Source organism: Cutaneotrichosporon oleaginosum (assembly GCF_008065305.1).
Source record: "Cutaneotrichosporon oleaginosum strain ATCC 20508 chromosome Unknown ATCC20508_contig02, whole genome shotgun sequence".
NCBI classification, from domain to species: domain Eukaryota; kingdom Fungi; phylum Basidiomycota; class Tremellomycetes; order Trichosporonales; family Trichosporonaceae; genus Cutaneotrichosporon; species Cutaneotrichosporon oleaginosum.
The window spans coordinates 2,714,026-2,726,779 of record NW_027072171.1 but is presented as its reverse complement, the minus strand read 5'-3'; the positions used below and the strand labels follow the sequence as shown (position 1 = coordinate 2,726,779).

Below are 12,754 nucleotides of genomic sequence, written 5' to 3'. Positions count from 1 at the left end.
GGCTTGCCGAAACGCTTAAAGGTCAGCCACCACATTCCTTCGGATCCTTCCAATCCATTACTGAATGAATGTCACACTCACAGGCAGAGATCCACGAGTCGTCACGCGGGAGCGCGGCCAGAGGCGGCGTGCTCGCCCCAATTCTAGAAACGCTATCCCAACCAGGGAGACTTGCATCACCGCTGGTGCTCAGCGGCGACATGGTGACACCCAGGCCACGAGCTTGCGTTGGGGCGCCAGCGCCTGGCGCAGGCGAAGGCGGCGCGTTGGTGGAAGGACCAGAGGAGGAGTCAAAAACCGGGAAGGGAACTGGCTGGACGTCCATACTGCTCGTCCGAATGCTCAGCTCGCGCTTAGCCGCGTGGGCGTCTGCGTATGGCGACGCCTGCTCGAGACCAATGGGAGGGCCGAGCGCACTGCGCGACCTGCTTGATGCACGCGTGACGCGGCGAGACTTGTCGTAGATGGACGTCAGTGGCTTGGGCACCCGGTCGTGGATTGAAGTCAGGGGCTTGGGGCTGTCATGGATCGAAGTGAGAGGCTTCGGCGCGATCGGCGCGCCGGTGACCGCTGCAGCGGCGGCAGCAAACGAAAACTGCCTTTCCTCAACAGGTGTGCTTTCGGCAGTAACCATAGGAGTGCTCTCTGCCGTTGTCGGGTCATCGAAGGGTTGAGCGGGCGGACGGGGAGACGTTCCAGGACGGCGCGAGTCGCTCCGAGCCGGGGGGTTGATCATGCTCGGAGCTGTCGACGGCGCAGTTACAGGACGGCGCGTTGTTGTGGGCGCCGAAACCTGAGGAGTACGGAAGAAGAGACCGCGGAAGTTTTCATCCATACTGTTGCGGATCGACCCCTCCTCCGAGCCCGACGACAGCGAGCTCGTGGGCGAACGCCGATCTCGATCGTACTCAAATGGCTCAGTGGCGTTCGTGCCCGGCGTGCGAGGACTGCGTCCCTTGGCGCGCGGTGTAATCATGAGCGACTCGACAGTATCGGTGTCAGGCGTGAATGCCCGGCGGCCGGCGTCATCTTCTAACGTGAATCTCGTCTGGTTAGTTGGAGTCATGGGGTTGCTGGGCGATGACCGTGACTTGAATGTGGGGCCGGTCGGCGGAGGAGTGACAGCGGACTTGTATTCGTCTTCGCTCGCGACAGCGGAGTGGCGAGTAGCAGCGGGTGTGATGGAGCGGGCCTCGCTGGATCGCGTGTCGTCCTCCTCGTCCTCCTCTCGGACGGTCCAGTCGTCGGTTCCATCGCGGGCGTCCTCGTAGTGAGACAGAGCAGACGTCGACGAGACCGGGAACAGCTCTGGAAGCGTCGCTTCCGAGAGGCCACCCTCCGAGTCTGTGTCGTCCGTGTCCTCGTGCGAGGCAGCTGGTGTAACCCAGTTGTCATCAGTCTCAGAGTAGAGCGAGACGCTTGACGTAGCCGAGGCGATGGTCGCATGGTCTGACAACCGACGCAGCGGTGTGACCGCGCCCAAAGTGCTGGTGCTGGACTGGGGCATGGGTGTCTCGCCACTGTCCCAGCTCTGAACGTCCGAGGAGCTTTGGTTGCGAGAGCCCCCCGAAACACTGCTAAAAACAACGGGAGTGACTTCTGGGGTCGAGGTGCCACGGATGGTCGTGGGCCAACAGCTCACTTGAGGCGGGAATGCGTAGGACTCATAAGATGCTGGCATCGATGAGAAGGGGGCGGCAGCTTGGGCCAACGGCGTTGGTGAAGGGGTAGCGCGGCGTGCTCCGAAAAGATTGGCCGCTGGCGAGCCCTCGGCAGTTGAGACGAGCCCAGCGGACAGAGGTGGGCCAGAGAGGCGGCGCATGCGCCCAGAGTTGCCCGAAAGGCTGCGCCGAGCCACTGCGGCCCGAATGCCGCCAACTGGCGTGTCGGGAGGCGGCTGACCCGCAAGCACCGACACTCGGGTCTGGCGGAGAGGCGTGGGCGACTCGTCCATGATCGTTGGCAGGCCGGTCTGCGCTGGCGGAGTGGCAGCGGAAAGAGTCCTCGGACCAGGTCCCGATGGGGCGGTGCGAGGACGCGGCGTTGCCTCCTCACTGAACGTGTCGTTGTTTGGAGGAGTGCTTGACCGGCCGCCGGGGATATTGCCTGTTTGTTGTCTGCCGAGCGGAGCAGCGGTGGTCATGGCGGTCAAGTCGTTCAACGACCTGAACGACTTGAGAGACTGGCTGCGCGAAGGGATGGAGGAAGGCAGCTCGTCGGTCGAGTTGGTGCGCGAGCCCACGGGCGGCGTCGGCGTCGGCGGAGGAGGACGTGATGGTGGGCGTCTCAGAGGTGGTATTCTGCCAGACATCGAGGAGGGTCTAGCCGGGACAGCCGCAGACGCGGTGATTAGAGGAAGAGGGGGGACATAAGGTGGCGTGGGCGGGTCAGGGGGATCCACCGGCGCGCTCTGCTGCTCGGCCGGCATGTGCGGGATGGGAGGCTCGTCATTTCTGACCAGTGATGGAGGTATGTGCTGCCTTGGCGGCGTCCGCATGCCTGCCGGCAGGGGAGGCACGGCGGGGACGTTTGACGCGTCCCTTGACGAGGTTCGCCGCCGGTGCCAGGAGGAAGGAGGTGTGCGAGGTCGGACAGGTACTTCACCCATGTGAGGGCTCATGGCCCGACCCCGCCCAACGCTGTGGGCTGGCTGGGGTGAAGTTGGTCTGTGACTGTCACGCGGGCGGCCAAACCACGATGTCTTGGGCGATCTAGGCGATGGTGGGACAGAGGGATGATCCTGCGCTGGCTGCTTCTCCTCCCGAGGGGGAGTGGAGTGGCCTGGGCGCGAAAAGCGCGTGGGCGACATCGGGGCAGGCGGGACGCCCGAATGCCAATGCGAGCCCGAATGCGCGGGCGCCGAGTGAGCTGCAGAGTGTGAGGACGACAATGTTGTGCCCTGCGAGTACATCGACATTTGCGAGAAGCGGTGCTGTGGGTAAATGTCGGGGCTTCTTCTCCCCCCGCCGCCGGGCGTCGGGGGCGACTGGAAAGCTCGCATTGTCTGCTGACGCCGGTGTTGCCTTGCCAAGACGTAACGCGCGTGGGCCGAGCTGGGGTCCTCGCGCATCTGGGGCCTAGACGACGGCGGCGTGTCCATGGGCAGACGATGCTGCACAGGTGAAACAGCTTGGTCTGTGGTGATCGCCATACCGATCTCTGACTCGGGGAAGTCGTAGTTGAACGGTGACGAGCGCTCTGGCGTCGGCAGATGTGGTGGCGGTGTAGGAAGCCTGTTTGGGTCACCGCCCGAAGCGAAGTCAATGCTCCGTGGAGGAAGCTTTACATGCAGGCGGGAGCTGTCAAGACGGCTGTGATCAGGCGCGGTGGCGCCGCCAACCATAACAAGGTTGCTACCGCTCGGGGCGTGCCGATGTGTCGGAGGTTGTAACCTAAACTGGAAGGTTCGCGGTGGGCCAGTCTGGCGTCTCCTCAGTTTGGCAGGTGGTGATCCATGGCGTCCACGGTCGCCCTCGCGAACCGAGCCGGCTCGCTCAGGTAGTCTCCCAAGCCGTTCCCCCTGGTCGCTGCGCGTCGTCGTCGACAGTGCCGGGCGGTAGTTGAGCAGATCGGGATTGCTACGCGAATGAATGTTGTGCGAACGGGTTGAGCGGCTGCGCTGAGGAGGCGCAAAGCTAACTCTATGCTCAGAGTCGAGCAGGAGGGAAGGGGTAGATGTGCTCTTGGGCAAGCGTTGCTTGAGCGACAGGGAGCGAGGGGGGAGGGATCGGCCGAGGCTCTTTGGAGTGGTCGGGACGCCGGCGCCGGTGATGGTCGTCGAAGGCGATTCCGACACTCCTGTACTGCGACGGGACGAGGGAGGATGGCTAGGGCGTGACGAGGTGTAGGACGGGGCTTGTGGGGCAGTGCTCGGGCGAGAGGATGATGGAAAAGAAGGTTGCTTCTGCAGCGCAGCTGTGGGAGCTGGTCGGGACAAGGACGGGGCTGTGCTTGGGCGTGACGACCGCTTGACTGGCGTCGAGAGGTTGGAATTGATTGCCTGCTGAGGGAGGTTGTCGTGTGATCTCGTATGCCGGGCGAACCGCTCCGTACCAGATCGGAACAGAGACCGTATTGAGCTGGCCGTCGACTTTGAGCGAGTGTATTCCGGCTTCTCTCCGGCGGTCAGAGAGTGCCGGGACCACGAGGGATGGACGGGTGTGCCGGGATGTTCGCGCACCGACCATTCGTCCGAGCGCCGTCTGCTGATTATACTCTTCATGCTGCTGCTGCGAGATTTGCGGGTGATTGCCGCCCATTCCGAGCGCTCTGCTTCTCGCACCTCGCCGGCGGCGTAAACACGGTCAAAGCTCGAGTTTGGGTCGTCAGGGTCGACGGTGATGGTTGTATCAAACTCGGGCGTGTCCGGAGGCGTCACCTCGTGGGCGTGCATGCGGGGTCGAGGGAATGTCAAAGCGTCGCATACCGTGTTGACAGTCAACCTGGAACGAGATCCCTCGCTGTGCAGGGTGACGGTCGAGTCTTCAGGCCGTCTGGTCGTGGTGAACCGTTGCCCGACATGTCCGGGGAATGTCGCGGTCAAAGTGTTGTCACCGACTCGAGGATATGGTGGACGGTCGGGGTGCAAAGGAAAGTGCTCGATGCGGGGGCTGCTTGGGTATGAGTATCCGTAAGGGTGGTCGGCGGCCACGCCCTCGGTGCGCATACTGCGCGACAAAGGGGAGAAGAGCATCTTGGGTGCGACGAGGCCGGTGAGGACAGAAGGGGATTCTGTCACTCCTCCTCCTCCTCCGGACTGTCCTCCTGCCGTCGTAGCGGCAGACGATGCTGGGCCAAGGAGATCGGCAGACTGTGCTGCTGTTGGGCGGTGCCCGTAACGCGGGTAGCCTGGAGCTTGACTGCCGGATGGAGGGGTCTCGATGAGAGTTGGGGTTGAGACAGAGGCGAGCTTTTGCTTGGCCTTCCTGCGCCCAAACCACCCAAAGATTGTCTTCTTCTGCGGGCGTTCGCGTTCTGGAGGAGCGGCGGGGGTAGGGGCGAGACCGATGCCCTGGGCCCCAGACGGCTTTACGGGAGCCGAGAGTGACAATGTCGAGACATATGGGGGGCGGTAGGGGACGTAGCCGTCGACAATGTCTCCGGGTATCGCTTCGGGGCGCGACTGCGGCTTTGGCTTGTCCTGGAGGGAAGGCTGCGACTTGCTGCGTATTGAACCGGCGCGGCGCCAGTTGCGGCGGTCGCTGGACGACATTTTTGTGGCCGCAGCGACCGAGTCGCGGGAAGCGTTGAAGGCTGCGCCGCGGTGATCGGCCGCGGGGTTGAGCCGGACGCTGCCAAAGGGAAGATTGTTAGAGCTGGATGAAGCGACGGGGTTGTGAGAGTGAGGAAAGGAGGGGTATGAGGGGGTTATTGGAGGAGGGGAAGGGGGAGGAGAAGGGGGGGACATTGGATGAGAGGGAAAGAGAGTTGATGGATGATGTTTTGAGGCAGCGGTGGACCGAGACATTGTGTTTGTGATGAGGGGGGCGTTGACACAAGCGGCGGAAGAAGCGTGAGCATCAGGACATGGCGAGTTGAAGATGGAGACGGGAATGGAGACGAGGTTGGAGAGTTTTGCAAGGAGAGAACAGGCAAAGTCAGTAGCCGTTTTGCGGGTAAAGGATGGTTTGAGTGGAGGGGAGGGGGGGGGGGGGGAGTGATAAAGCGAGAGTGTGGTTGTGGACAACGGCAGTGAGGAGGAGGAGAAGAGATCAAGTAGTGTGGAGATTGAGATGATGTATGACGACGAGTGAGATGGAAAGAGAGAAAGAGGTTGGAGACCGAGTAATGGGAAGGTTGCAAGATTGAATTGGGAGGCGTCGACTAGCTTGACGAGGCGTCGAGTGTCCCCCGGAACAGGAGGAGGAGGGACGAATGACGCGAAAACCTTGTTGACGCCTCCGTTGCCTTGCACCACTCAACCCACGGAGCGCGCGGAGTGCACGGAGCGCACGGAGCGCAACGCCGGTAGGCCGGGGCGTGGGTCTACGTAGCGTAGCTGTTGCTCATTCCGACTCACCTGTAAAGGTCGTGGATCTTTAGTCTAGGGGCGTAGAGGGCGGGCGCGCGTGTCCGACGTGTGCGGCGTGTGCGGCGTGTGCGGCGTGTGCGGCGTGTGGATGGCGTGTGCGGCGTGTGGATGGCGTGTGGCACGAGAGAGAGAGAGAGAGGGAGAGAGAGAGAGAGACAAAAGAGTGTTGTGGATGTCCATGGAGTTCAGTACGGCACAGAGAACTGGTCGTGGGGGGAGCCTTCCACAACCTCAGGGCTCTTTCTCCATCTACAAGGTTACGGATCAAAGTCTATAGCCCCACAACCCCCGACCACTGCCCGTTAACAGGTACACCCACGCTGCTCGCAGGGGCAATCATCCCCGCTCTCCTTGACATGTCCATGGCCGTGGCCGGGGCTCTCCACACCATCGCCTCGGCTTCCGTCAGTGGCAGTGTTTACTCGAAACCAACGTTCGCGGCCTCGATGATGTCTGTGGCGTAGGGCAAGCAGGGCTCAGATGGCAGCCGGCAGGTATGCAAGATAATCGAGGTACGTCGCATCCAGGGATGCCGCCGAATTGACTTGCCCTTGCACCCCTCGTCTGGAAAAAGTTAGAAGCCCACGCGAGAGTGCAGCAGAGAGCCGAGAATACGGTGACAGGGCTTGCGCCGGGGAGGAGGCGAGAGGGGTCCCACCGAAGCAACTCGGGGAGGGATGACGGCAGCGACGAGAGCAATCAAGACCATGGGCCCAAAGAAGCGAGCGTCGTGCCACATCCCACAGTGCCCCACTCTGGCCACTCCCCGAAACGCGCGACAATTTCTCCTGTCGTCTCCTGTCGTCTCCTCTCCATTTCCTCACCATCCTCCTCTTCCACCCACTCATGCCACTCACCGTGCCCCGTGCCTCATCCGAACACCTGGGACTCATCTGTCTCATCCACCGATCATAAACAAGGTTTCGGACCTGGTCCGTCATCATCCCCCCAATCCAAAGTCCAGCGGGATCCTCTTCCGCACGCGCCTACTGCTGCAACATCTCCCCGAGACGCCGCGCCTCATCCCGCTCGACCGCAAATCTGGCGTCAGCGGAATCTCTCGCGAGGTCTCACATCATCCCGAGGACGCCGATGCCCGACGCCCCGCCGACAGCGAGGAGCGTGAGCGTGTCCTTTGTCCCTCCGTGCAGACGCGCCGCGGACCACATGAGCGCGCCCGCGGCGCCGACCGCCGCGAACACGGCTGGGTGGGGGAGGATGCGGAGGCGGAGGCGGAGGCGCTGGCCCTCGTCCTCGCCTTCGCTCTCGCGTTCGCGGGCTCGCGCATACCGCACCGCATGCGACGCAGCATACGCAATCCGCACACCCATGCCCACACACGACGCGTACACCAGCGCCTCTTCGCGCGACACAACCCCCGATATCCGCCAGAGCGCGAGGACGAACGCGGCGCTGCTCGCGCCCATCGCCCACGCTTGGTGCGCGACCTGCGCGGGCGTCGCCGACGCCGCGTGGAACGCCTCGAGGATCCCGTTGAGGCTCAGCAGCGGGATGTAGAACGTGAGGTAGGCTTGTAGTGTCGCGGCCGCGTTTGTAGCGGCGTATTTCCGCGGGAGGAGGAGAGGGAGGAGGGGCGGGAGGAGGGGCGGGATGAAGACGGGCAAGAGGAGGAGGAGGTGTGTGGAGAGGCGCACGGCGAAGGCCAAGAGCGGGAGGGTTGCGCGCGAGCTGAGACGGCGCGACCAGTGTAGGCGCAGCGTCTCTTCCAGTGGCTGGAAGAGGATGCGGGCGACCAACGAGCCTGTCGTCAGCAATGCAGACATGCCACGCCGAACGCACCGTAGTTGATCGCGACCGCGTACCCTCCCTGGTCGCCCAGCGGGGAGATGTATCCCACCGCGATACGGTCCGCTTCCGTGAGGAGGTGTTTGACGACGCTCTGCCGCGTGCCCGCGATCGCGAGGCGGCGCGTCTCGGTGTCCCCCTCCGTTTCGGACACGACGAGGCCGCGCAGCGCCCCCGTGCCGCCATAAGCCCATATATACCGTGCTGCAAGCCACGCCGAGCCGGCAAAATACCCGAGCGCCAACCCGAGGAGGGCGGTGCGCCCCTCGGCATCCCCGAGTCGGGGGAGGGCGACGAGGAGCGCGAACGAGAGCGCGGTGCGCACGCCCGCCTGCCCGCCCTCGGCCGCGACGCGGGTCGCTATATCCCCCCGCGTCGCGCGCACATACAGCGGCTCGACGGCGAGCTCGGCCAGCGCGCCTAGCACGTACAGCGCCAAGCTGGGGTAGAAGTACGGCTGGCGCGTCGTCGACGCCGGCGCGGTGCCGAGGTACAGCGCCAGCGTGGCGGCCGAGACGGCGACGCCGAGGCGCAGCGGCCACACGGAGACGGATGCGCGCGTGCGCAGCACGGCCGTGCGCACGCCCTCACGGCTCAAGAAGAGGATCGTGGCCGCCACCAGGTCGAACTGGATCGCGGCGGTGCCGAAGACGGACGGCGGCGCGTGCCGCACCAGCCCTTGGTTCAAGACGAAAGTTAGCGCGCGCGAGAGAAGCTGGAGTAGGACGAGGGCGCGGCCTGTCGCGAGCGCTGATGCGTCCGACGAGGCGGGGGAGGGTGTATTAGGCGGAGGCGTTTCTGCTGTCAGACCCTCGCGTTGCCAAGTAGCGGACACACCTCCGGAGACATGGTTGCGCACCTGCGCGCGTGTTGTTGGCATGCTGAGCGGGAGAGTGGAGGAGCGGAGCGTGATGGTGGATTTTAGACGCGTCGACGCCGACACGCGACACGACGTCATGCCTCCACCGTGATCGCGGGCGGCGCGGGCGGTGATCGCCGATCGTGATCGCTGCGCTGAGATCTCCGGCTCACTCTCGGATTTCCTGTCTCTCTCCCTCCCCCTTCTCTCTCGAGATTTCTCACACCCACCCCGACCATCTCTTCTCGCTCCAACTTTCATGCACCCCCACATCCACACCCTCCTCCCCTCCTCCACGCCCAACATCGCCCTCGAATGCCGCATCTACCTCCCCTCCTCGGCCGCAGGCACACCCCTCGCCCCCTCCCTCAGCATGGAGGGGGACTCGTCCCCCATCCCCCTCGAGAGGATTGACCGCGGCGCCCTCAAATCTCTCGGCATCGACCGCCTCGTCACCGCCGCGCACCCATGGGCGCGCCTCGGCGGCAACATGCTGTTTCCGTGCGTCCTCCTCCCTCACCTGTGACTGACCCCAGCGTCATCGCCCACCACCTCCCGCGCGCAGTCTACGACGCCAACTCTTGCGCCGCAGTCGCGACTTTCAACGTCCGCGGGGTGGGGCTGAGCGGCGGATCCCAGCCGTGGCCGGGCTGGGGGATCGGCGCGGACGCCGACGACTTCGCCGCCGTCGAGCGGGCGGTGCTCGACCTGGTCGGCGACGTCGCCGTCTACCGCCTCGTACGTCCTCCCACGACCGTCTGACCCCAGGGATATTCGTACGGGACCCTCCTCGCGCTCAACGCACCACGGGGCGTAAAGCGCCTCATGCTCCTCTCACCCGCGCCGACGCTGTTCAAAGCCATGACGGCGCTGCGCGGCCCGACGTTCCAACAGGGCCTCGAGGCTGCGCTCGACGCGGCGCCGGACGCACATTCCCTCTGGGCGGTGTACGGCACCGCAGACGAGTTCACGGGCGTCGCGACGCTGCGACAGCTGGGCGGACGCCGGACGGACTTGATCCGCAAAGTCGAGATCGAGGGGTGTGGGCATTTCTACGCGCGGACAGAGGACGCGCGCGCGCTTCGCGCCGCCATTGCAGAGTGGATCGCATAGACTACATATGGCTAGTAGAGCGGCTTGCCGCTCATGATGCGGGGGAGCACGACTTTGCGCCACACATCGCTGACCTCTGCTGTCAGCGTGCTCACTCTCGCTCACGACTGACGCGTGGGCGTGTGGCCGGGGAAGCTGGCCGCGACGGCCTCCCAGTCCGGCTTGGCTGTCTGGCGTCAGCAGTGCCGCGACGCAACGTACGCCGAGCACCTCGCGCGCGAGGTGCAGCTTCATTGCGCCGTCCCATCCGCGCACGCCCGCGGACCACTCGCGCCCATCGACGAGCGCGGGGAACACGACTTTGCGCCAAATATCGCGGCATTCTGGCTTCAGCGCGTCGCGGCGTGGCTCACGGTTGGCGGTTTTGTCGACGCTCTCAGCGAGAGCGCCGTAGCCGGCCTTGGACGCCTGCGGTGAGCCCGTACGCGGCGACGCACCTTGGCCACGAGCGTCACGAGGAGCGCGCGGTCGTACGCGCCCTTGCCTTTAGTGGTTGACTCGCCTCCGCCTCCGCCTCCGCCTTCGCCCTCGCCCTCGCCCGCGCCCTTGACCTTGGTTATGGTTTTGGCCTTGGTCGGCGCCTTGCCTTTCTTCGCGAGGTCGGGCTTGAGATCGAGCGCGGCCGCGAGCGTCGGGAGCTCCGGGATGGGGCTCGGCGAACGCTCCGCTTTGGCGTGGCCCTCGTACGGCTCGGGGCGGGGACGGAGGTTGCGGAGGCGGACGGCGGGCATTGGGATGATGGGGACGAGGGGGTGGTGATGCTACGCGGAATGCGAATTGGCCGGCCTTGAGAGGTGAAGGGGTATTGAGTTGGGATGAGTTGGGAGGAGTTGGGAGGAGTTGGGATGAACCGGGAGCGCTGTGGGTGTGGAGTGGGAGTTGGGAGAGGGAGAGAGAGGAGCATGAGAAATCGGACAGGAGGATGACGAGGCGAGTGTCGACGAGGGGCGAGTGAGCGTCGGGAAAGTAGTGGTCACGCGCGAGGTGGTGTAGAATGGATTGGCGGGGCGGCGTGTGTCAAGTGCCACTATGCCTCATTTCGGCCATCTGTCGTCCTCCTCGTCCTCCTCGTCCTTCTCCTCCTGCTCTCCGTCGTCCTTCCCACTGATCCATTCTAATATACTGAAGTCCCCATTCCTGCCGTCTCCCAACTTACTCTCTAATAACCTACTGCCCCCTCTCTTTTCTCCCACATATATCCCTCACGCTCTCCTCTGCACGACCCCATCTCGCAGTCCCCCAAAATGACCAAACCCACTCCCAAACCCCGCTCCAGCGCCAACATGCCCCCACCCCCCATGAAGAAGACACGCGTAGTGAAGAAATCCCTCGTACTGCAAATGCTCCTGACCAAGCTCGAGGCGTCCAAGACGGCTGACTGGCACGCGCTGTCCCTCCGCCTATCTCCTTCCTCTGGCAACAGCAAGACCGAGGCCAAGGGGCTGTCCGGCAGCGACCTGCACGAGCTGTACCACAACGTGAGCGCAGGAGGGGACGGCTGACGTCAGTTCGTCCTTCCCGGCCTCAAGGCGGGGCGCGCGCTGTGGGAGGAGGGGGAGGGTAGAGACGTCGAGGCTGAGGAGGGGGGAAATGCCGAGCACGATGACGAGATGGAGAAGAAGCCTCCCGTTGGCCTTCCTGCCGCTACTGGGGCCGTCGCCAAGGAAAAGGACGCGAGCGAGAGCAAAGGTGGGAAGGGACGCTCCCCCACATCCAACAGGAAGCGCAAGATGTCTGTCGGCACGGCGTCTCCTAGTGGCAGTGGATGCGATCCCAAGACGGGTGATGGAGACCTCGAGGACGGCAAAGAGGGAGCCCAACCCCAGACCGAAGGTGGCCCAGGTGTCCACAAAAAGGTCATCCAGCTCTCCTCACCCGCCACATCGAGTCGCCACATCCCTCCGCCAACAGATGATACTGAGGCCAAGCCAGCGTCCCGCCGTTCCACCCGCGCGCGCCGCCACATCATCCACATCCAAGAGATCGATGGCAGCGACGACGAGACGGGTGCTGAGCGTTCCTCCAGTGAAGTCAGATCCGGGTCCACCGTGCCCGCCTCGCAGCCGCAGGGCACCAGTCCTCCTTCCAAGGCCGACGGGGAGCCTTCGGCTCTTCACGACTCTAATCTCGCCCAGGCCAGTACGCGCAAGGCGGCTCCGGGGTCCCGTGCGGCGCACAACACCGATGCCGCCTTCGACAGCCCGCACGCCATCACCAAGCCGCTTCGCAAGCGCAAAATCGACCCTTTTGGATTCGACGACCCCAGTCCCTCTCCGTCAGCCGTGTCGAAGCCAAGCCCCAAGTGCAAGCCAAAGACGCCCGCCAAGTCCAACTTAGCCGCGCCGCGCCGGCGCGGCGCGCAGGCGTAATTTCTGAATTATAGGGCTCAGCCACCTCCGTCATTGTATTTGTATCCGCCAAGCCATCCATCGAGCTATCTACCGTGCTTCCATGCTTCCATGCTTCATGCTTCATGCTCTGCTTCTGATTACTTGAGCTGGGGTCAGCACCCTTCCTACGTGCGACCCACCGCGTCCTTGGCGGTCTTGACGGCCCGCTTGACGCCCTCGACGACCTTGTCCGTCACGGGCTGCTCGGCGCGGTACTGCCGCTCGGCTTCCGCCGCCGTCGCCTCCTGCATGCTGGGATCGGGCTTGCCGCGGTGTCCGTGTTCCTGGTCGGCGCGGACGTCGGCCTCGGACTCGGTCTGGGGTTAGCGCGAGTACAGCGCGAGTGCAGCGAGCGTGCGAGCGAGCGCTGTGAGCGACGCGCGGAAAGCGCAGCGATGCCAGCGACAGCGCAGCGATGCCAGAAAGCCACAACGGCACCAAAGGTAGGCGACGCCAGCCGCTCAACTCACCGCATTCGGATCGCTGCTCGTCTCCCAACGGCCCGACTCGGGGTCGCCGCCGTCGAGGCGGACGTAGGCGCGCGCGAGCGCGGGG

The 12,754-nt window shown here is 64.3% G+C and overlaps 4 protein-coding genes across 4 annotated transcripts; 2 read left to right on the top strand and 2 right to left on the bottom strand.

Annotated features, from left to right (window-relative positions):
- Nucleotides 1-6,605: 6,605 nt before the first annotated feature.
- On the bottom strand, nucleotides 6,606-6,770 carry COLE_02765 (uncharacterized protein; the record flags this gene model as incomplete). Its single annotated transcript, XM_018423415.2, has 1 exon — nucleotides 6,606-6,770. One exon carries the CDS (start codon nucleotides 6,768-6,770, stop codon nucleotides 6,606-6,608), a length of 165 nt encoding a protein of 54 aa, XP_018278250.1.
- Nucleotides 6,771-7,101: 331 nt separating this feature from the next.
- Nucleotides 7,102-8,717, bottom strand: COLE_02764 (uncharacterized protein; the record flags this gene model as incomplete). Its single annotated transcript, XM_018424989.1, has 3 exons — nucleotides 7,102-7,793; nucleotides 7,832-8,635; nucleotides 8,675-8,717. 3 exons carry the CDS (start codon nucleotides 8,715-8,717, stop codon nucleotides 7,102-7,104), a joined length of 1,539 nt encoding a protein of 512 aa, XP_018278249.1.
- A 238-nt stretch (nucleotides 8,718-8,955) lies between these two features.
- Nucleotides 8,956-9,809, top strand: COLE_02763 (uncharacterized protein; the record flags this gene model as incomplete). Its single annotated transcript, XM_018425425.1, has 3 exons — nucleotides 8,956-9,197; nucleotides 9,233-9,434; nucleotides 9,465-9,809. 3 exons carry the CDS (start codon nucleotides 8,956-8,958, stop codon nucleotides 9,807-9,809), a joined length of 789 nt encoding a protein of 262 aa, XP_018278248.1.
- A 1,244-nt stretch (nucleotides 9,810-11,053) lies between these two features.
- COLE_02762 (uncharacterized protein) lies at nucleotides 11,054-12,178 on the top strand (the record flags this gene model as incomplete). The annotated part of the gene is made up of 2 exons (XM_018426184.2): nucleotides 11,054-11,287; nucleotides 11,318-12,178. 2 exons carry the CDS (start codon nucleotides 11,054-11,056, stop codon nucleotides 12,176-12,178), a joined length of 1,095 nt encoding a protein of 364 aa, XP_018278247.1.
- Between the last annotated feature and the right edge of the window lie 576 nt (nucleotides 12,179-12,754).